The 23,788-nt window shown below is 39.6% G+C and overlaps 1 protein-coding gene across 5 annotated transcripts in view; it reads left to right on the top strand.

The window, feature by feature from the left end:
• The window catches only part of GTDC1 (glycosyltransferase like domain containing 1), a 283,440-nt gene that overhangs the window by 117,180 nt on the left and 142,472 nt on the right, over positions 1-23,788 (top strand). For all 5 annotated transcript variants that reach the window (XM_084642667.1, XM_084642666.1, XM_084642669.1 and 2 more), the window contains 2 exons: positions 11,925-12,092; positions 16,639-16,812. In XM_084642667.1, coding sequence (XP_084498793.1) covers positions 11,925-12,092; positions 16,639-16,812 — 342 coding nt within the window. The remainder of the gene's footprint in view (positions 1-11,924; positions 12,093-16,638; positions 16,813-23,788) is intronic.

The following is a 23,788-nucleotide window of genomic DNA, read 5'->3' as shown; positions in this document are numbered from 1 at the left end:
ACTCTTAGTAAAATTCAGGATGCTTCAGTGCCGTTACCTAAAACAGAGAAAGCATTCTTTAAAGAATCTTTTGTTGAATATAGAAGTCATATCTCTAAAAGAATCTATTTCAAGCTTACTTCTTGATGTTATAGTTAAATAAAAAGTATGTATCTAGTTAGCTGTTGTTTGAAACCCTTTTTCAGTGTCTCTTGAATCAGAGGGCACATAAAAAGTGTAATACAGATTTAGGGCTGTAGATTTTAGAGCTTGTGTACATCAGTGTCAGAAATTAGTAGATTTGCACTAGCTGAAGATCTGATCCTTAAAATTGGAATCTGAGCTAAACTGTAACTTGGCTTTATGTCTGATTGTATGAAAATATTATGGTGAGGCGCTGAATTAACATTCAGTGAATCCAAATAGCTGGGACTAAAGACAAAATAGTGAGCACATTTATCTGTCCACTTGAATTGTTAAAGGGTGAGATTTTCCATAGTGCACACCATTAGTATAATTCGTTTCCCTTTGAAGTCAACAGTAGTCTTACCTTAAGGGCTTGTCTTCACCCACGGTGCTACAATGGCGCAGCTGTACCGCTGTAGAACTTTAGATAAGAAGCTACTATGCCATAGGCATAGTTAATTCACCTCCAATCAACATAGCACTGTCTACGCTGGGGGTTAGGTCGGTATAATTATGTCACTCAGGAGTGTGCATTTTTCACACCCCTGAACGACATAGTAATACTGATATAGCGCTGTAGTGTAGACCTGTCCTTAGTTCTAATAGGAGCATTTAGTTCAACACTGGGTGCTTTTGAAAATCCCATCCACAGTGCATATCTTTGATAGAAGAAAAGGAGTACTTGTGGCACCTTAGAGACTAACCAATTTATTTGAGCATAAGCTTTTGTGAGCTACAGCTCACTTCATCGGATGCATGTAGCTGTAGCTCACGAAAGCTTATGCTCAAATAAATTGGTTATGCTCTAAGGTGCCACAAGTACTCCTTTTCTTTTTGCGAATACAGACTAACACGACTGTTACTCTGAAACCTATCCTTGATAGGTGTCTGAAGATGCATGCCTAAAAAGGAATAGAGTAGAGAACTGGGATATGCAACAGTGGTTCTGGAAGACCACCACCACCACCACCACCAAAACCAACAAAAATAGTCTGAAGGGGACTGACAGGATTTTGCTCAGATAGAGATGGGGTTGATGTATGGGAAATTTGGTTGGATGGAAGGGATGATATACAGGAAATCCTTTTGAGTTTGCCACACAGGAAGTTCCTTACTTTTGGAAACTGTATCCTGGGCCCATGTATTAATGGGACCAAGATTTCCCAATACACAAAGCAATGGGGCATAATACTAGAAAATATTATTTTAACAAATACATCAAAAAGGCATTGGGCATTTAAAATATTTTGCACATATAATGAAAAAAACAAAAACAAAATAAAACCCTTTAAAATAAATGAACAAATAGGAATCATGAATATTTACTACTTATATTTTCCTATGTACGTATAGTAATTACAACAACAAGAAAAATATTTTTCTTTAAAATTAATATTTGGAAATATTTATGAAAGTACATAATAAATAAATATGACAAACACATGACCTAATTATGATGAAAGGGATGACAACCTTGTGACTTGTTCTGAAAAATAAAGAACATTACAGTAGTAAGACAATTATTTTTTGTAAACATTTCAAATTACTTTCTGTATTTTAAAAAGCCCTTAATTTATAGAATATATTTTATAATATCTATAAGCCTGCTTGACAATAATACATACCACATGGGAAAGAAATTAGTTAATTTATTATTTATTATATTGTATATTGAAATATATTATCATTTATTAGTATTTATCATTGTTCAGAAATTCAAAGTCATGTTGTTTTAAGGAAAACAGAAAAGCTTTTTTATGTTTTATTGTAATTTATGCATTCTCGATATATGCACATAAAAATATAACTTTTAGAAGAGATCACATCCAAATTATATATGGTATTAAACCAAAATACCTCATCTAGTATACATTTAATTAATAAGAATATTTGATGTACAATTAATGTTTAATTTAAAAAGATAACATGAATCCAAATCCTCAGGCCCATGTGAACCTGAGTAGCTGGTCTGGTCTCATAGTGACTTAGTGAGACCGTAAAGCAGGGAGGGAAGAGTGGTCCCTAAAAGATATGAAGTCACTGCTACATCCCAGAGGCTAGTAGCCACTTGTTCATCCTGACACACTTGCTCCCCTGGGAGAATCCAGTTATGAGTGTACTACCACATTTCTCTGGCCCTTTCTCTGATCTCCACATTTTGCATGCTGGTGTACAAGAGGTCACCAAGGAGCTGAGCTCCATGATGCGCATTGCTCTATCCAAATCTTGCCCCTACTTTCCTGAAGGGCTGGTTCATACTGATCTCAGTGCAAAATTTGTCCCTTTAAAATAGTATTAATTACTCTAATATTTAGATATAGTTAATGTAATTTCATAACAAAACTGTGCCCCATATTCTTCATAGAGATATTATTATGATATGCTTATGGCATAACTATGATGTATTTTATGCAAGATATGTCATGTGAGATGTCCTTGAAAAGGCTATGATTTACTGACTATGACTATCCTATTTGTATGCTTGTATCATTTTGGTATCTGAACTTAGGAATACTGTCTATGCATCTATTACAAATGTGTAATATTTGTAATAGATGCATAGACTAGGCAGAATGCAATCAGTCTAGATGACTGGCTGGGAAGGGCCATTAGAGAAAACAATAGGCCTTAGAAGAAGTTCATCTCCCACGGGGAAGCCTTCCTGAGGATGCTACAGACAGCTTCCAAGTCATGGCTGCTATGACACTACAGGGGCATGTGACCTAATCACTTGGTACTGGACTACATCTTGGAATACCAGTGTTTTTCCACTGAAAGGCGTGGGAACCAAATTTGGAGACAAAGGGTTCTTGCCATATGCAAAAGCTATTTAAGGCAGGGGAGTGACATCGTCGAGGCTCTTCACTGACTTCCCACCCAAAGAAGACTCTTGAAAACACCTGAAGAATAAGGACTGAACTGGGGGGAAGAGCTGAACCCAGGCTAGAGGGATTTCTAGCCTGTGAAAGGAATACCTGGGATTTAAGCTGCAAGCAAGTACAGCTTGCCTTTAAGAGCCTGCAGCCAGTTTAAATCATCATTTAGGTTGAGAATTTGCTACTCATATCCAATCTCTGTAGTATATTAATCTTAGATTGCGTTTTTGCTAGTAATCTGCTTTGATCTCTTTGCTATCCCTTATAATCATGTAAAATCTAACTTTTGTAGTTAATAAATTTGTTTTTGCTTTATCACAAACCAGTGTGTGGAAGTTATAAGTTGGGGTTAAAAGCTGTTGTATATTTCCTCTCCACATTGAGAGTGGGAGGGAAATCTCATTAGTGTATGCTGTACAGATCTCTATGCAGTGCAAGACAGTATAATTTTTGGATTTACCCTCCAGAGGGGAGTGTGCACTTGAGTATCTGGGCAGTTCCTTCACTGAAGCCTTCCCATGCAGAGCTGATCTCAGAATCTGTATGTAGTTGTAGCTGTGTATGTCCCTACCTGTATGTGTGCTGGAGGGGGCTTGAGGGCTTGTCGCAGCAATACAGTGTAAAGGGAGACCACGCTGGTGGGTCAGGCAGGCTCAGTGGTACCCCAGTTCCCACTGGGGGGGTCCTGTCACAAAAACATAACCATCATTCATGGTATGCCTCATTGACCAGTTACTATTTATTTGACTTGCAGTAGTACGCATAAACCCTAATTCAGGATCAGGGCCCCACTGTGCTGGGTTCTGTATAAATTCACATCTAGCCATGATCCTTGCCTTAAAGAGCTTGCAGTCAAATATATTATGAAATACAATGATATTTGGGATAAAACTGTATGAATGTTCAAAACTGTAGAACTTACACAGCACATTAGGATTGGAAGTGAGGCTGTTTACCACATCCAATTGAAATTTTAGGAAGGAATTTTATCTAGAGATAGAATATAATAATCTAAATTGTAATTTGGGTGGAATACAGTAATCACCTCTAGTCTTGTGAAAAGTGTCCTGGGATTTTTAATTAGTACAGGAAGTCAAAAATCTCAAGACAAATCTCTTATCCAAAGAGTGCACCTCCAACATCACAGTGTCTCAAACATCGTGCAGTTTGGATGTATCAATATAGGTTCAAATAGCACCATCTAAAGAATATTCCTTCTTGGGTTTTCCCTAGAGGTTTCCTGTACAAGTACTGATCAAATATAATTCTGGATCATGAAATTGTAAGACCTATTATAATACCTATATGGGAAGAGTTAATAGTGCCTACACTGATTTTCCTAAGTGCTGTGTGTTTCAATCACAAACTTTTTGCACAATCTTGCAAAAAAGATGTATGGACTTGAATCTCCACTCAGCTAAGGAGAGCTTTATGCTGCTGCTGTGAGCTCTAAATCTGCCACACCTTCTTCCCTCTTCAACACACCCTCTATTTTACCACACTGAAGGTGGTGGATCCGCCTTTGTGCTGATAAAAATATTTTGCCAGTTACTATAGATGTAAGTGAAATTAAAATGTAAAGCTTTTTATATGTTACTGCTCTTCAGTGTTTTACTATAAAAAATTTAATAGATCTGTGCAGAACTCAGATAATCCTGTGCTCAAATCATGGCCCTGATCCTTCAAATACCTAAGCATGTGCTTAACTTAATTCGCATAAGTAGTCCCACTGATGTCAAATGGGCTACTTGCATGATTAAAGTTAAGCACAAGCTTATGTCTATGCAGGACGGGGGCTTGTAGAGTGTGTGTTTACTGGGCACTGAAGTCCAAAGCAGTTCAGCCTGTCTTTGAAGAGATGTTGCTGCTATATTTGGGATTAATTCTGGTTGTATTGGAGAAGTGGTCATTTAAAACACTGCAAAATGCTTGGGACACTTTGGGGTGATCACTAAGAGCAGATGGTTGTTTAAGAAAGGTGGTCTTTAATGCAGGTTTCAGGGTAGTATGTACGGTAGTTATAATGTAAAGAGTTGTACTGTATGTATTAACATGTTTGTAGTCTTGATAGGTTTGGATAAGAATACCATAATAGCAGTTTATATGTACTTTTTGTGAGATGGTAAGCTAATGATGTAGCTGTTAATTTGAATTTAGCAGACATTTTAAATATAGGTTTCTCTTACAGAAACAAAAGTTGCAATTTAAAGCTCTTTGGTGGTCTAAAAACAGCTTAATTCTCTAGTAGTGTGGTAATAAGTACTAATCCAGCTTATACAGTGATTGTAGTATGTCATGTTTGTGAAAGATTGCCTAACTCTGCTTTCTCTGGGTTTTATGTTAATTTTTTAAAATTAAACATAAAACCTTATAACATCTTTATGCTGAGATAAACTGTTCAATTTAACTTGTGCTCAAGCAGCAGCTGTCAGGAATTATCATGTTTCCAGCGTTCTTGCTATCACCTTGTGTCCTTACCTCCTGGAAAGACTCAGTGGGATGATAAAGCTCACCTTGTTAGGATTTATTACTTAAATAATAACCTGAGGTAAAATGAAAGTTGATGTCACATAGAATGACAACTGATATATATTTATGTCACACATTACATTGTAATAAACTTCCCTTTCCTCCCCTAGTAGTAGGTGTTAAGTAGAAATACTCTTCAACATATCCTCCAGTGCCCTGCATGAGTCCATTAGCCATATACACTACTCCTCTGTGGGCATGTTCACAATGACTTGTACTGTCAGGTGTTATTTAAGCTTATAATGCCTAAGGAAATTGGTTATTGCTGGTAGTTAAAGCTCTTGTACCAGTAAAGAAGCAAAGCTGAGGGCAGCTAATATGTGTAGGTTTATGTTATAGAACTCTGGGACGTTTTTAGGGGATCAGTGAGGACATTTTATAATACCATTATGGATTTATATTTCATTTGCTGTCACAGTAGGAAAAATAAGCAAAACCATTCGAATTCTAAATTTGGGGTTTGCCGATAATTATAAAACTTGCTCTTGTCATTGGTTAGTTCATAATACTGGTAATGAAATAAGAAAAGGAGTACTTGTGGCACCTTAGAGACTAACCAATTTATTTGAGCATAAGCTTTCGTGAGCTACAGCTCACTTCATCGGATGCATACTGTGGAAAGTGTAGAAGATCTTTTTATATACACACAAAGCATGAAAAAATACCTCCTCCCACCCCACTCTCCTGCTGGTAATAGCTTATCTAAAGTGATCACTCTCCTTACAATGTGTATGATAATCAAGTTGGGCCATTTCCAGCACAAATTAACATGGCTGTTACTCTGAAACCTGGTAATGAAATGTGATTTTGTTGGTAAAAGTCTTACCACTTTTTTAAGATTTAGCGGCTTTAACCCTACTCTTTGTATCTGAGTGGCTAAAACACTTATCCAGGACCTTATTATTTCCCTCCTTTATTACTGCAAACCTCTTCCTTTTATGTGTCTCTGATGCCTACCGCTTTAGTTTGTCCAAAATGCTGCTGCAATGATTATTGTCCATTGATATGACCATGTTACTTTTTCCTTTGAATCGCTGCACTGGCTCCCCCTTACACACCACATCAAGTTTAAACTGCTCAGCTTCACCTTGAAGGCCCTGCACAACTCTGTTGTAGCCTATATCTTGCATCTCATTTCTCGTAATGTTCCCCGTCCTTTTTTTCTTTCCTCCCACTCTTGCCTTTGTCTTGTTGCATGCTGCCTTATATGGTTTCAGTCTGAATATGCCGTATTTCCTCCCTTTGCCCATTCAGATCTCTCCTAAAGAAATACTTGTTTTGCCAGAACCACAGATACTAACCTGCATCAATCAAATTCTCGTTTCAGCCCAGCATATAAGAAGGAAAGGAGTCATCTTTTATATGGCATAAAAACAACAAAGTTAGATGTTCAAGTCTAAGTTCATGATCCAATTTGATTGTTTCAGGTGTTGCAAAGTGGATAGCAGAGATTCCACCAAGATATTATGTGGAACATTGGTTGACAAGATGTTCCATAGTTTGAAGTCTGTTTCTGCAGTTGCAAATAGGGTTAGTGTCTTAGTTCCCATTTGTGGAGAGAGAGGCACATCTGCCACGTGATGTGCGAATGTGGTTCAAAGTGGACAATATTTTTTGGGGGGGGTGGGAGGGGCGAGCCACTGGGTTCTTCAGTTGGATCCCAGATGAGATGTTTGTATGGAATGTTGGTATCCTTCCACTTTGCTTGCCATTGATCTTCCAGGGAAAATCCTGATTCTTTGAGCTCTTGCACTGCAAACCAAAAAAGTTTTCTAGATTGGAGTTTGAATCTCAGCTTGTTATTTAGATCTTCATGTATTGACAGATCTTTATTTCCTTGGATACAATTGGACTCCAGAAAAATTCTCTTGTCATGATGAATTTGGGGTCAGTGGATGTGTGCAATATGGAAAGCTATGGTTGTGGTGGTGTTTTTACTGTACCATGTGATTTACTGTAATTTTACTTTGAATCAGTCTTCACTGCAGATGATGTCAGAAAATTCCTACATCTGAGCCATTCTTTTTAAGTGACAAATCTGAGGATTTGAGGAGTCAGTAGAGGAGGTTTTGGAACACACTGATACATTTTAACAGCAATAAGTCATCAGAACCAGATGGTATTCACCCAAAAGTTCTGAAAGAACTCAAATATGAAATTGCAGCTCTCACTGTGATATGTAACCTATCGCTGAAAACAGCCTCTGTACCAGATGACTGGTGGATAGCTAATGTGATGCTGATTTTTAAAAAAGTCTCCAGAGGCAATCCTGGCAATAACAGGCTAGTAAGCTTAACTTCAGTATCAGGCAAATTGGTTGAAACTATAATAAAGAACAAAATTATCATACACATAGATAAACACGGTATGTTGGGGAAGAGTCAACATGGCTTTTGTACAGGGAAATCACGGTTTGTGTTAACAAACATGTGGACATGGGTGATCCAGTGGATATCGTGTACTTGGACTTGCAGAAAGCAAAGTTCCTCACTGAAGGCTTTTAAGCAAAGTAAGGAGTGGTGGGCTAGAGGGAAGTTCCTCTCATGGATCAAGATAGCAAACAAAGGGTAGGAATAAATGGTCAGTTCTCACAGTGTGGAGAGGTAACTAGCAGGGGCCCCTAGAGATCTATACTGGGACCAGTGTTGTTCAGTACATTCATAAATGATCTGGAAAAGGTGGTAAACAGTGAGATGGCAAAGTTTTCAGATGATACAAAATTACACAGGATAGTTAGGTCCAAAGCAGACTGCGAAAAATCAGAAAGGGATCTCACAAAATTGGGTGACTGGGCAAGAAAATAGCAGATGAAATTCAATGTTGGTAAGTGCAAAGTAATGTACACTGGAAAATATAATCCCAGTCATACATACAAAGTGATGAGGTCTAAATTAGCTGTTACAATTCAGGAAAGAGATCTTGGAGTCATTGTAGATAGTTCTCTGAAAACATCCACTCAATGTGAAATAGCATGCAAAAAAGCTAACAGCAACCATTGGGAAAGGGGTAGATAATTAGACAAAGAACATCATAATGCAACTATATAAATCCATAGTACCCCTACATGTTAAATATTTTGTGCAGTTCTGGTCACCCCATCTCAATAAAGATATATTAGAATTGGAAAATGTCCAGAGAAGGGCAATGAAAATTATTAGGGGTTTGGAACAGCTTCCATATGAGGAGAGATTAAAAAGCTTCCATATGAGGAGAGATTAAAAAGACTGGGACTGTTCAGGTTGGAAAAGTGATGGCTGGCGGGGGGAAGATATGATAGAGGTCTATAAAATCATGAGTGGTGTGGAGAAAGTGAATAAGGAAGCGTTGTTTACTCCTTAACGTAACACACAACCCAGGGGTCACACAATGAAATTTATTGGCATAAACTAACATAAGGAAGTACTTCTTCACACAAAGCACGGTCAACCTGTGGGACTTGTTTCCAGGGCATGCTGTGAAGGCCACAAGAATAATTGGGTTCATAAAAGAACTATACATTAATTGAGGATAGGTCCGCTTCCCACAGCTCCCATTCATCAGGAACGGCAAACCGCGGCCCCCGGGAGCTGCAGGGGGCTGTGCCTGCGGACGGTCAATGTCAGCAAAATGTCTTGAGGCCCATAATCAGATTGTGGGCTGCAGGTTGCCCACCACTGATCTAGACCATTCCTGACAGGTGTTTGTCTAACCTGCTCTTAAAAATCTCCACTGATGGAGATTCCACAACTTCCCTAGGCAATTTATTCCCATGCTTAGCCACCTTGACAACTAGGAAGTTTTTCCTAATGTCCAACCTAAACCTTGCTGCAATGTAAACCTATTGCTTTTTGTCCTATCCTCCAAGGTTAAGAAGAACAATTTTTCTCCCTCCTCCTTATAACTACTTTTTATGTACTTGATGGACCATTGGTCTGACTCAGCATGGCCATTCTTATGTTCTCATGTTTTTATGTACTGATTCTCATGGTGGTAGTAAGATGAGAATCAATGAGTGACATGTGGGAGCTATGTGTCTGGATAGATGAGCAGTATCTGTAGTAGATTAAACAAGGACCAGTGAAGAGGTTCATAGGGTTTTTTTTTTTATCAGCTTCCCATGTTTTTCCTGTTTGTTTTTGAATGAGGTTTACATTAATCTTTATTTCGTCATGTGTCAGTGGTATGTGAGGCTTCGTCTGTTGTCACACCAAGATAATTCAGGGTGGGATTGTGTTTTATCTGTTGGCAACAGAAGTCCACATGCTGTTCTGTCATAGCCTTTGGATTACTTAAATGAAATGCTGACATGACTCTTGGTGGGATTTTCATTTTAGTTTCAGCTTAAGAAATATCCTTCCATGGTTTAAAGTCCTTGCTAGCAAATTGTTCTGACTGCACAATCACACAATCTTATCAGCATAAGCAAATTTCCATGGTGATGTACAAGGAAGGTCACTAATATAGATGTTAACCAAATTGGTGGTGGGACTGATCCCTATGGTAAACCATCATTGAGAGTACATGGTCTGCTGAATCTGGTCACCAAGAAAAACATGAAACTTATGATTGGTCAGAACTTCAGAGAAGAATTTTATCATTGCATTGTATCGGATAATTTTGCTGGCTTTCAGAAGGGCCATAGGTGGTAGATATGTCTAAGAGAGCTGCCCCAATCTTGAGTTTTCACTGGAATCCCACCTATGTGCGTATTGTTAAGGCTAATACTTGGCCAGTGCATCTTTGACTTGGCTGGAAACCAACTTGTTCATTCAGTAACGTTCCTGGGCTTGGCAATGGTCATAGCCTCACACCAGATTGTGGGAGAATCCCTGAGGAACGATATAGGAGAACAGTGCTACCCCTATTTCTGTACCTTGGCTACAGGGTTTTAATAAATACTGGAAAGATGCCCTCAAGTCTTGCATCTTTCCCAGCTTTTGTAAGTGAGAAGGTCTTGTTTATCTTCTCAACAGTGAAAGTCAGTGATGAGGGGGGTAGTGAGCTTTTGTAGCTCTCTGTGCACTTTGCATTAATAGACTTGTCCCCTGGTGGTTTTGAGTTCATAAGAAGTGTTCTTGTGATCACATCAGCTAAGACCTCAGGGTTTTACATTTCTCTGGGTTTGCAGACCCAAGAGGATGTAATAATAGCCAAGAATTATGACTACAGTGAGTAACATCCAAAGATTCAACTGTTTCAATCCCTCTTTCATGGAGGGTTAAATTTGGTGACTCTAGTAGGGATATTGTAGTGTTTGTGTCAACAGATGTTTGGTACTCCTGTAATAGTCTTTATGTTTTTGGTTGTGAGCATCAGGTTACAGAAAAGAAACTCTTTAACCAAACATTGTGTTTGCATCATTAGAATGAAGGATGTACTGACAAATTAGTGAGGAACATACTGTGTCTATAATCGTATATGAAAGCTTAATGTTTTATTTGAGATAAATTTCTGATTTCAAATATTTGCCTTGGTGCTGAGGAATTTAGCATACGTAAAAATATCTACAGATATGTGGCCACTACAGAATGGAACTATACGTCACGATTCTGCTACCAGAAGACATTAAATATCAGCTTATATACTATGGGTGAAATCCTGGCCCTATTAAGTCAAACTGAGTTTTGCCATTGACTTGAGTAGGACCAGAATTTCACACTACTCATTTAGGTAAGTTAACTTTCTGATTGTTTATTAAATTATATCAAGGGCAAGAAATCAGTGTGCTAATTTTCTTTGTGCTTGAGTTATATATAATTTGAAGGATATGAACAATTTTATGGACTATGAAATGGTAACTGTACTATCACAATATTGGGGAGCAGGGCACAAAACAACAAAAACATGTCATGTAGAATGCTTAAAAAAATGGGAAAAGAGCTGGAGAGAGAGAAAAAGACCACACCAGATAAGTATACTACATAAATCAAAGGGGTTTATGTCATAACATGAACATGTGCCATTCCTGCTCATATATTGAATTTCAGTAGTTGGTTGCATAAAGAAGTAAAGTGTAATGAAACTGGCAAGCAAAGTATTCCCCAGTCAGCCTTATCTTTGTTCCATTTGTCCTTTAGATACAGCTTTTCTTGCCTTTTTCAATAAAATCCGTCCAGCTTTTTTATTTTGCATTTCTTTGTAACTGAGCTGAGAAGACCAATGATTCAATGCTTTTCTAGCTGAGTTCTTAGCAGCTGCTTTTTAAGAGATCAAAACTTAGAATGCTGGTACATGGTATTAAGGCTTAGCTATTGATGTGCCCCTATTGGGGTTATGTATTTCTGGGGATGGGGGGGCGGGGGCAGAGAGGAAGGGACAGGGTGACCCTTCTGAGCATGCTCATAGACAGTAAACACTACTTTCCTTGTTTCTTAGGATCCTCTTTGCAAGCTCAGTGCTTAACCTGACTGAACTTATTGCCCTTCGGCCTGACCTTGGCAAATTGAAAAAGGTCCTTTACTTCCACGAGAACCAGTTGGCATATCCTGTACAGAAGTGCCAGGAAAGAGATTTCCAATATGGATACAACCAGATTCTTTCATGGTAGGTGTTTCTTATACCATTATGTGTTATTTAATGGCATCTTTTAAGCATTTTTAAACCTGGAGAGTCCTGTGCTACTTAAACAACAACACTGTTACAAACTGAGATACAAATATATACAATCCAAAGGAGGTGCTAAGTCAAGTGCTTTGGCAGAAACAAGTAATAAAGTACTTCACATGTAGCCTCATCTCGAGCTATTGTTCAAGTTTACCTGTGTGCTAAAGGACTACCACTCTACACCTGTAAATTTTGCTAATTTTCAATTCATACCCATTCATCGCAAACAAGATGCTGTACCTCAAGTACACTTAGTAGAGAGGCAGTTAATCAGCTCTTACTGAGCTATAGATTTTAATGCATCCAACTGAATTAAAATAGGGCTTTTCCAGGGAATAAACAAAAATTAAAACATAATGCTGCAGTTTTGCTTGTTTGTTTTAAAGGAGTGAGAGCAGTAAACATATCAGATAAATCCTTACATTTCTTTCTTTTGGTATTCAGAAATTGTGCAGTGCTAAAATACCCAGACATTTTAAAGGCTGTTGTCCTTTATTGTTACTTAAAACAAATGTATTTCCTGAATCTAAGTTAATGAAAGAAGTTAATAACAGCACACTGAAAAGCTTTGTGATTAGACACTCTACAAACCGAAGTGAATCTGTAAAGCTGAATTGGTTTGAATTGAAATAAATTCATTTGGTTGATCTATCTCACCTATTCGTTATTAGAAGACATATTAGAAGCATGGATTGAATATTTTTAAATACATATAAAATATTTGCATCCTTGTAAAATGAGCCAGTTGATATTCAGATTTCTCAAATGATAATCTTTATATATAGAGAGCATTTTCTAGATCCGTTTCTGTCATTGCATTTGCAAGATGCTTCAGTTATTAAGTAGCAATGCTGTGAAAATGTAGTGAAATGGCTATACTGTACTTGGAATGCATCCGATGAAGTGAGCTGTAGCTCACAAAAGCTTATGCTCACATGAATTTGTTAGTCTCTAAGGTACCACAAGTACTCCTTTTCTTTGTACTTGGAATGTATTTTGAAAATAGTAGCAGCCATTTTGAAATTTATTGATATAAATATATGGTGGTGAAGCTGAGAAAGGAAATATCTAAAAAAGATGTATTTTAACTTATTTTAGTATTGTAAATGCTGTAATTTTCTGAGTTTTTATATTACAGGACCTTTCTCTTAGTTAGGAAGAGACATCCAAGAATGCTTGTGTCAAGGTTCCTTCCCCACTCTGAACTCTAGGGTTCAGATGTGGGGAACTGAATGAAAGACCCCTTAAGCTTATTCTTACCAGCTTAGGTTAAAACTTCCCCAAGGTACAAACTTTTACCTTTTGTCCCTGGACCTTATGCTACCACCACCAAAGTGTCTAACAAAAATATTAGGGGAAGTGCCCATTTGGAAACGTCTCCCCTCCAAAATATCCTCCCAAGCACTACACCCCCTTTCCTGGGGAAGGCTTGATAAAAATCCTCACCAATTTGCATAGGTGAACACAGACCCAAATCCTTGGATCTTAAGTACAATGAAAAAGCAATCAGGTTCTTAAAAGAAGAATTTTAATTAAAGAAAAAGTAAAAGAATCACCTCTGTAAAATCAGGAAGGGAAATACCTTAAACAGTAATCAGATTCAAAACATAGAGAATCCCTCTAGGCAAAACCTTAAGTTACAAAAAGACACTAAACCAGGAATATACATCTCATTCAGCACAACTTATTTTATCAGCCATTTAAACAAAACAGAATCTAACACATATCTAACTAGATTGCTTACTAACTCTTTACAGGAGTTCTGACCTGCATTCCTGCTCTGGTCCCAGCAAAAGCATCACACAGACAGAGAGGACCCTTTGTTTCCCCCCGTCTCCAGCTTTGAAAGTATCTTGTCTCCTCATTGATCATTTTGGTCAGGTGCCAGTGAGGTTATCTTAGCTTCTTAACCCTTTACAGGTGAAAGGGTTTTTCCTCTGGCCAGGAGGGATTTAAAGGTATTTACCCTTTTGTGACAGCTCGCTTCCATGTTTAGCCTAGAGTTGCCTTTGTACATTAATGTAAATGCATAATGTACATATTTTGAACATTTTTTGGCTCTGCAAATGGACATTTTTAATGGCAAAAGAGAATATATCTTGTTTATATTTTAGCTACATTGTTTCTGCCTATTAGCAGTCACCTGTAAAGGAAAAAAAATGTTGTCCCCCCCCCACACACACACCATATGATATTAAAGAAGGCCTGAAGTTTTTAATGTTTTAAGGTTTTTTCTGTTTTTTTTTTTTTTTTACCTTAGAAATGTCAGGAACGTTAAGTCTTGTCTTCTGTTTTTGTTCAAAGGCTTCCTGGGGGACAAGATAACTGGGCTGGGAGCTTTCTCAAGTCTGTTTTGTGGTGTTAATCTTTAGGAAAGAGAGCTTTTCTCCCAAGTGTTTGTCAGGAGTTTGTTACATAGGTGTTGACAAAGTTTAAATAGTATGACTAATATTCCTTCCATTTTAGTAGCTCAGGTTTCAGTTTCTTGAGATGATAGGATCTCTCCAGTTTGCCAGTCACACTTATAACCTTCAGCAAAAAATGGAGTAGACAAACCTAGTATTTCTAATGTAAAAAGCAAGCAGAGATACAAAATGTGCAGGCCTTTATTATATAATGGGTAAAAGATCAAGCTTTTCTTTTGTATGTCAACTATAAGTCTATTCAAAGAGGTGGGCTGGCTCACTAGTTGTTTTAACTTGAGAAAAACAAATGGTAAAAAGTCATAGGTGGAGAGGAATGGGAGATTTTTAAAAAAAGTTCAACTCTCATGGTCTAGTTAAAAAGGATTATTTCTCTCTCAAATGTTTCCTTGCTTTTCCTGCTGAGTCCTACTGCTTTTGTGAGGATTTTCCATTTTCATTCTTGGCCAGACAGCAGTGTGAGTTGTGAGGATGAATGACAGGTTTTCACTTCAAATATACTTTTCACCAGTCCAGTGACTTATGAATACATGTCCCCAATGTATCTTAGGGCCCATAGGTCAGTATTACAATATGACATACTGAGAAAATCTAATAGCCATAAAACATTTGTAACTTTGTTATAATATTACATTTGTGCCAATATAGTTAAGATTGGTTTCAGAGTAACAGCCGTGTTAGTCTGTATTCGCAAAAAGAAAAGGAGTACTTGTGGCACCTTAGAGACTAACCAATTTATTTGAGCATGAGCTTTCGTGAGCTACAGCTTACTTCATCGGATGCATACCGTGGAAACTGCAGCAGACTTTATATATACACACAGAGAATATGAAACAATACCTCCTCCCACCCCACTGTCCTGCTGGTAATAGCTTATCTAAAGTGATCATCAGGTGCTGGAAATGGCCCAACCTGATGATCACTTTAGATAAGCTATTACCAGCAGGACAGTGGGGTGGGAGGAGGTATTGTTTCATATTCTCTGTGTGTATATATAAAGTCTGCTGCAGTTTCCACGGTATGCATCCGATGAAGTGAGCTGTAGCTCACGAAAGCTCATGCTCAAATAAATTGGTTAGTCTCTAAGGTGCCACAAGTACTCCTTTTTTTTTATAGTTAAGATTGTGTCAGCACTTCCAGAATAAAATTCCCAATTTTTCATTGTTTGATACTTTTGCCTTTTCTCCAGACTGAAAACCTTAGCTGAGAAATCACACATATATAATTTAACAAAATTGCAAAAATATTGGTTCTACTGTTTTTAAGAGGTAATATTGAGGGACAAAATATTTTCTGTATCATGTCCTGTCTTCTGCTAATGTACCAAAATTACGTCTTAATTATTTTTAAAAAATATATAACTGATTGATTAATCTATGATGTTATGACTTTGTATATGATTATTGTTTTATAAAAATTTCCACGATATCAAATATTTTGATTCAGGGTGACTATGTGTCCATGGTTTAAAATATATAATTATAATTATTCCGGTTAACTGAAATTCTTGGTTAACCAAAGGTGTCTCAGTAGGTACGTGCACTGAGCAATTTTATCTCCTTTTTCCCAGTTTAACTTTTTTAGAAAGTTTTAGATGTCTCTGAAATTATTCAGGGGCAAAAAGGGGTTGTGGGGGATTGTACTATAGTTTATTTAATGTATTTTTTTCATGATAAGTGCTAATAGCAGCAAAAGTATTCTTACAATCTAATGAGTAAAAATTGACCCACGTATAAAAGAGAATTTTCTTAAAAGATCAGAATGGCTGTGATTCTTCAAAATAATAATAATAATAAACATTTATAATTCAATTTTTAAAAGATGTTTTTTAATAAAAATTGTTAAATAACATTTAATGATGAAACATATGGACAGAAACCAAGAAATTTCAACTAAGGCTGACACTTTCTCTTATTCATCTGATACGATGGAATCCCAACCTTTAATTTGGAATTCTTGCTTTGCCAGTTAGTGTCACAATATTTATCTTACATTAGCCTGGCTTTAAAGTAATTCTGATTTTTCTTAAAGAACATTGTATTAATTCTAGCTATATTTTACAGTTTGGTTGCTGATATTGTGGTGTTCAACTCTGCTTTTAATATGGAGTCATTTCTTACATCTATCGGAAATTTTCTGAAGCTGATTCCTGACCACAGGCCTAAGGATCTGGAAAAAATAATCAGACCAAAGTGCCAAGTTCTTTACTTTCCAGTCAGGTTTCCTGATGTGAGCAGGTCAGTACATTTGACTCCATTCTCCATATTATGTCATAACTTGTTTCAAATCTTTCTAAACCGATAGCCCTTGCTGCTAAATTTTAACTGATTGGTTCAAGCATTGTTAATTAGGGAATTTGGTTATATGTTACTGTGCTGCAAAATCCATTCATTTACAAAAGTATTTCAATAACCTAATGGTACGCACATTAGGACCTGATACTGCACCAATGAAATCAATAGGAGATTTGCCAAGCAGGTCAATAGTCAGTACGTCTCATAGAAGAATAGTTTGATGTTAAGGAGGAACTGCTTATTTTTGGCAAAGATAGAAGACATTGTTTGACTAGATAATTCACCAATGGTAATTTATTAGGTTTGTTTTATTTGGAAAAGCTATCTACTCTCTTTATTCAGACCTATATAAGTGTTTTCTTAGGTATGCTGTAGTGAGATTTTTTCCCCTACCTCTGTGTTTTATTGCTTACAGGTAGGTGAAAATAACTTCTTTAATGTTGATCAAACTTGCATAATTTTGGTGTTAACTGCAGTTATAGTAGCTCTTCACTCTACCTTAGTTAGTACAAAGGACATTTTTTATTACTCTTACTGCAGAACCCATCTTGAAATTAGCAAAGGGTTGTGTTATGTGGCTCAAAGGGAACATTCTGAAGATTCTTTTCACTTCTGATTAAACCTAACACACTTGTTTTTTTTCTATCACAAGGAACTCTCCTCCTCAACAGGAGCTTTGCTTCAATGGGGCTTACACTAACTAGAGATAATCAGTTTGCAAAACTGTACTATGTTCCTAAAAATAACATGAAGGGGGTTCTGCATTTTTGCTGATAAGGATGGGAAACAGTGTAATGAAACTTAAATGGCTCTGCAGGAGTCTGGGGTTTGATTTTATTTCAAGTTTCATTCTGTTTAAATATTCACACCTTAAACCTTCAACATGGACCAGCTATCACATTACAAATAATTTCAAAGGATTTGTCTATTTGTGGAAGGTTTCTCTAAGGAAGAGTCATTTAACACTAAGACTAGGTTAGCAAATTTTGTTGACATGTATAGATTTGTTTTAAGACTTAGAAAGGATAGCAGGAATCTAAAGCACTACACCAAGATCTGTAAACATGGATGCCTAAAGTTAAGCCTTTGAACCCAAATTTAGGCATTTACGTCCCTGTGGCCTGATTTTCTGGAGTGCCAGTGAGAGCTGTGGGTGCTTAGCAACTTTGAAAATTTGGGCACTTTCAGTGGGATTCCTGTTCCTAAATCCTTCAAGTACTTTTTAAAATCCCACTATGAGTGCCTGACCTTGGGTATGCAGGCATGATAAATATATTGTCACAGATTACATTAAATTTTAATGTACATTATTTTTAATTAATAATTTTAATTTTTATTAAGTTTTGTCTTTCTAAGGAATGACAGCTTTCTTATATTACAGATGTTACATTTGAAATTTAACCTAAAGGCCAGAATTTCAGTAATGTCTGTAAATATTATTATGCATGTGCACATAACTTTATGCACACACAATTCGTGGTTTGTTGACATGCTTATTAGAAAAACACATTTTTAAAAATCCATTCCATTTTTATATGAATAGGACCTGCTGATGTATATTTTAATTTTCATTTAAATATTGTATTTAGAAATGAGTTATAAATATGCAGTCTGGACAAAAACCAATATCATCATAAAAGACAGGAGCATTAAAAAAAACTTTCCCATAACTTTGAATAAAGTTCTTGGGTTTTGGGGCTTTATCTGCACCCAGTATTTGCCATTTCTTTACAAGACATTTATGTTTTAAATAATGTTGAATGCACCCATGGCAACTGAATACAGTTTATTAATTTAGACTGTATTATTACAGTGAAATCTAGATGAATGGAGATTGAAGAGAAAAAGGTTAAGAAATATTGTGGCCAAGCTAAGATTCATAAAGCAAGCTCTTAGCCCAGAGTGTTTTTTGTGTTATTTTCAAATGGTAATTTGCTTTATCCAGACCAAACTCATATAGTGTAAGTAAGTGATTATTTGCATGACTGACAATCATTTGAATGCCTGCAGTCTTTTTAAAATGCATAATATTGCCAAGATGTTGGAAAAATATTTAGAAATTCTGATGGCAAAATTACCAAGGTGATTTTATTCCTTACTTCAACGTGTGTGTGTGTGTGTGTGTGTGTGTGTGTGTGTGTGTGTGTGAGAGAGATGCAATTTTTATTTGGTTATGTGGCAGAGATGTTCTGAAAACAAAAAAAAAAGTCTTGTTAGCAATATGATTGTGATATGTAAAAAAGAGTCTTTATTTTAAGTTAATATTGTGATTATAGGAAAAAATAAAAATACATTAGTATACCATATTTGACCCTCGAACAGGGCCATGTGATTGCAGAATATAAAATTTTACTTGAGCAAATCCCATTATGTTTTTATATGGTTATTAACCAAAGGTGCATGCACACCCTAAAAGAGAGAAACTACTACTCCAAATAGACATATTTAGACATGAAATGAAGGTATAGTCAAGAATGATTGATGCTTTCTGATGCAGCAGAAAATGTAACAGAAAATACTTTGATTGATACAGAAACAAAAGTTGAATGGTGTGAAATACTCCATTTTATATATGCAAAATATATGTTTAAAATAAGTTTTAAATTACCTTATTCTGCATTTAAGAATTGCTTTATCAACAAGCACAGCATCTTTAACAGTTATTTGAATTTTTTTAAAGATATTTGGTATAAGTGCTCATCTTTCTTCATTATTGATAGGATCAGGGATGAACTTAGGTTTGACAGGACTCTGCAAAGTAAGATATACAAAGCCACAGGTTCTTCTTCGAGTGCTTGCTCATATCAATTCCAATTAGGTGTGTGGGCACTGCGTGCACAATCGTCAGAAGATTTTTACCCCAGCAACACTCGGTGGGTTGGCTGAGGCGCCCCCTAGAGTGGCACCTTCATGGCGCTGGATATATGCCCCAGCCAACCCAGCGCCCCCTCAGTTCCTTCTTACTGCCCGTGACGGTTGTTGGAACTGTGGAGTGCAGCGTAGCTGATCTCCACTCTCCCTAGCTTTCTCTCTTAGTACCTGTTAATAGTTGTAATTAGTTATTAATAGTTGTTTATAGTTGTTAGTAGTTGTTAATAGTTAGTGTAGTTAGATTAGTGTACTTAGTAGGGTGGAGTGGGGTCTTCTCCCCCATCCTGGTACCAGGGCCCATGCCGGGGTCTCCGGGCTTCAAACCCTGCTCGGCTTGCCTGAAGCCGATGCCAACAGGAGACCGCCACGACTCTTGCCTAAGGTGTCTGGGGGAATCCCACCAAGTGGACAAGTGCTGCATTTGCAAAGCCTTCAAGCTGAGCACCAAAAAGGAGCTGGACTTTAGGCTCAAGTAGCTCTTTATGGAGGTGGCACTTAGCCCGGTCCCTTCCTCCGCGCACTGGCACTCGGCATCGTCTTTGGTGCGGAGTGTCCCTGCGGCACCGACTGGTCCGGCACCGCATTTGGACTCTGCTAAAGACTCCCGGCGTCAGGCCCCCTGGCACCTCCACAACTGCAGCACCGGTCCCTGTCTCCGGGCCAGAAGAAGAAGCAGCCGCCCACTGCTTCTTCTTTGTCGGTTCGACAGCCACCGACACTTCCCGCACCTCAGCCAGAGCCGCGTCCATTGCTGGAGCGCACAGGATAAGTAACAGCTCCTGCACCGTCGACTCCAGCGCCGCAAGGGCCATCGACTCCGGTGCATGTTAGCTCCCCAGTACACACCGCAGTCGAGCTAAGGCTGCCCTCCACGCTGGAGACCTTCTCTACAGCGCGGGACTTGATCGCGCTCACAGAGCCGACTCCCCTGCAGCCGTCCCTGATACGACTACCGTCCCTGATACGACTGCCGTCGCCGAGTGAAGCAGGGCAGCACCGGTCCCAGTCCCGATCTTGGTCCTGGCACCTTTCATGGCATCGCTCACAGTCCCGGCACCGATCCCGTTCTCAGTGCTGGTAGTACTCGCGACGCCGCTCCGGCTCGCGAAGATCCAAATTGCAGTACGGCCAATACCGATTGGACTTTCGGCACCGCTCCTGGTACCGGTCAGAGCAGCACTCGATCCAGAGCCGATCCCGGTGCCGGTCTCGTCGAAGGTCACCGTCGAGATCCAGATCAGGCTCCCGGTACCGATACAACTGCAGGCACTGATCGATATCTCGGTACTGTTCTACATCTCGCCACTGGTCCCCGGCACCGTACAGCACAAGGGGACTCTGCACCAACACATTCGGCACCGCCTTGTCTGTCTCGCTCCGCCTCCATGTCGTCATGCTCACAAGGTGGCCACCACGCCCAGGACCAGAGCGAGGACGGTGCAGGACAGTGGCTGAATGAAGGCAAGGACCTGGGCCAAGGACCTCCACAGTGGTCTTTTTTGAACCCCTGCACATACCATCAGGCCTAAGGGGTTCCTTCAGGGGCTTTCCGTTCCACCCCTTCAGGGCCCCGAGTACCGGAGGCCACTGTGTCTCCCTGCTCCTGCCCTCCCCCGGGAGTTCTGAGGGGACTGCTCCAGTGCCAACACAGGCCCACGCCCCTAGCGTGGTGGACCTTGGGCAACAAGTTCCTCCACATGAGGACCCCATCCAGTTTCCCTTAGTCCCAGGGGTATCTTCCTCGTACTCGCCTGATGAGGCAGAGGAAGAGACTACGGTTTTGGTCCCTCCTCCTATGGACCTCCGTGCCCTCCAGGAGCTGCTCCACAGGGTGGCGCGCAATATGAACCTCCAGGTAGAGGAGATGGTGGAGGTAGAGGACCCGGTGGTCAACATTCTGTCCGTGGAGGCACCATCCAGGGTGGCCCTCCCAGTCATATGGATTATACAGGCCAATGCCTAGACAATCTGGCAATCGCCAGCCTCTATTCCACCTACGACCAAGGGGGTGGAAAGGAAGTACTTTGTCCCCTCAAAAGAGTATGAGTACCTCTACCCACACCCCCAACCGTGTTCCCTTGTTGTGGCTTCGGTCAACGAGAAGGAACAGCATGGTCAGCAGGCCTCAGTGCCCAAATCAAAGGACGTTAGGCGCCTCGACTTGTTTGGGCGCAAGGTGTACTCTGCTGGAGGCTTGCAGTTCAGGGTGGCCAATCAGCAGGCAGTCCTGAGTAGATACGATTATAATTCGTGGCACTCTATGGAGAAATTCAAAGAGTTTGTTCCACAGGAGTCCAGAGAGGAAATTGGGGCTCTAGTCAAGGAGGACAAGAAGGTGGCCAGAACCTTCCTACAAGCCTCTCTGGACGTGGTGGACTCGGCGGCTAGGACCCTGGCCTCAGGCATAGCCATGCACCGCATCTCATGACTGCAGGTCTCTGCTTACCACCAGAGTTGCAGCAGACCCTCCAGGACCTACCCTTTGATGGCCAGGACCTATTCTCAGACAAAACAGACTCAAGGCTGTAGAGTCTGAAGGACTCGAGAACTATTATGTGCTCTCTGGGAACGCATACCCCAGTAACGCAGAGAAGGCCCTTCAGACCGCAGCCTCAGAGATCCTACCCTCCCCGTCGGCCAACACAGGACTTCTTTAGAAGATGCGGCCGAGGTGGTAGAAGAAGACAAACTGGCCACCAAGCCGGCCAGGGCCCTCCCAAGCCATCGGCTGGGCCTAAGCAGAACTTTTGAAGGTGCGCCCGAGAACGGAGCACCAGTCTCCATTCAGGATCCTTCCCTGCCTTTCCAAGATCGTTTCTCCCATTTCCTCTGTGCGTGGTCTCACATAATATCAGACCGTTGGGTCCTTGCATAGTGGAAAGGGGTTACTCCCTTCAATTTTCTTTCCCCCAAAAACCCTCCTACCCGGTCCCTCTTCAGAGACTCTTCTCACGAGAACCTCCTTCTACAGAAGGTCCAATCACTCCTAGCTGTGGGGGCGATAGAGGAGATTCCAAGAGAGTCAAGAGGCAGGGGTTTTTACTCCCGCTACGTCCTAATCCCCAAGGCCGAGGGCGGGCTTCTGCCCATCCTGCACCTACGTGGACTCAACAAATTTATGGTAAAGTTGAAGTTCCGCATGGTCTCTCTAGGGACCATTATTCCTTCCTTAGATCCTGGAGACTGGTATGCCGCCCTCAACATGAAGGACATGTACTTCCACATTGCGATCTACCCAGCGCACAGACGCTTCCTTCGCTTTGTGGTCAATCAACAGCACTTTCAATTCACCGTCCTTCCTTTTGGCCTATCTGTGGCCCCCAGAGTGTTTTACCAAGTGCATGGCTGTTGTGGCTGCCTCCCTTCGTCGACAACAGATCCAAGTGTTCCTATACCTCGACGACTGGCTTATTTGGGGTCGCTCCAGGGATCAGATGCAGTCTCATGTCCAGCTCACCATGAACATGTTCAATCAACTGGGCCTCCTGCTCAATGTTGCGAAACCTACTCTGGTACAAATCCAGAGGGTAGAATGCATAGGAGCAGTCTTAGACTCAGGCCTAGCCCGAGCACTTCTGCAGATTCATTAAAAATTCTCGCTAATGGGCTTGCAATTTCGGGTGCCAATTCCTTTAATATTCTTGGATGAAGATTATCTGGGACCCCCGATTTAGTCCCATTAAGCTGTTTGAGTTTGGCTTCTACCTCTGATATGGTAATATCTACCTCCATATCCTCATTCCCATTTGTCATGCTACCGTTATCCCTAAGATCCTCTTTAGCCTTATTAAAGACTGAGGCAAAGTATTTGTTTAGACATTGGGCCATGCCTAAATTATCCTTGACCTCCACTCCATCCTCAGTGTTTAGTGGTCCCACTTCTTCTTTCTTTGTTTTCTTCTTATTTATATGGCTATAGAACCTTTTACTATTGGTTTTAATTCCCTTTGCAAGGTCCAACTCTACTTGACTTTTAGCCTTTCTCACTTTATCCCTACATGTTCTGACCTCAATAAGGTAGCTTTCCTTGCTGATCCCTCCCATCTTC

The sequence above is a fragment of the Lepidochelys olivacea genome (genome assembly GCF_965140295.1).
Source record: "Lepidochelys olivacea isolate rLepOli2 genome assembly, chromosome: 11".
NCBI lineage: Eukaryota > Metazoa > Chordata > Testudines > Cheloniidae > Lepidochelys > Lepidochelys olivacea.
Note: the sequence above shows the minus strand (reverse complement) of the source record. Positions and strands in the feature narration are given on the sequence as shown.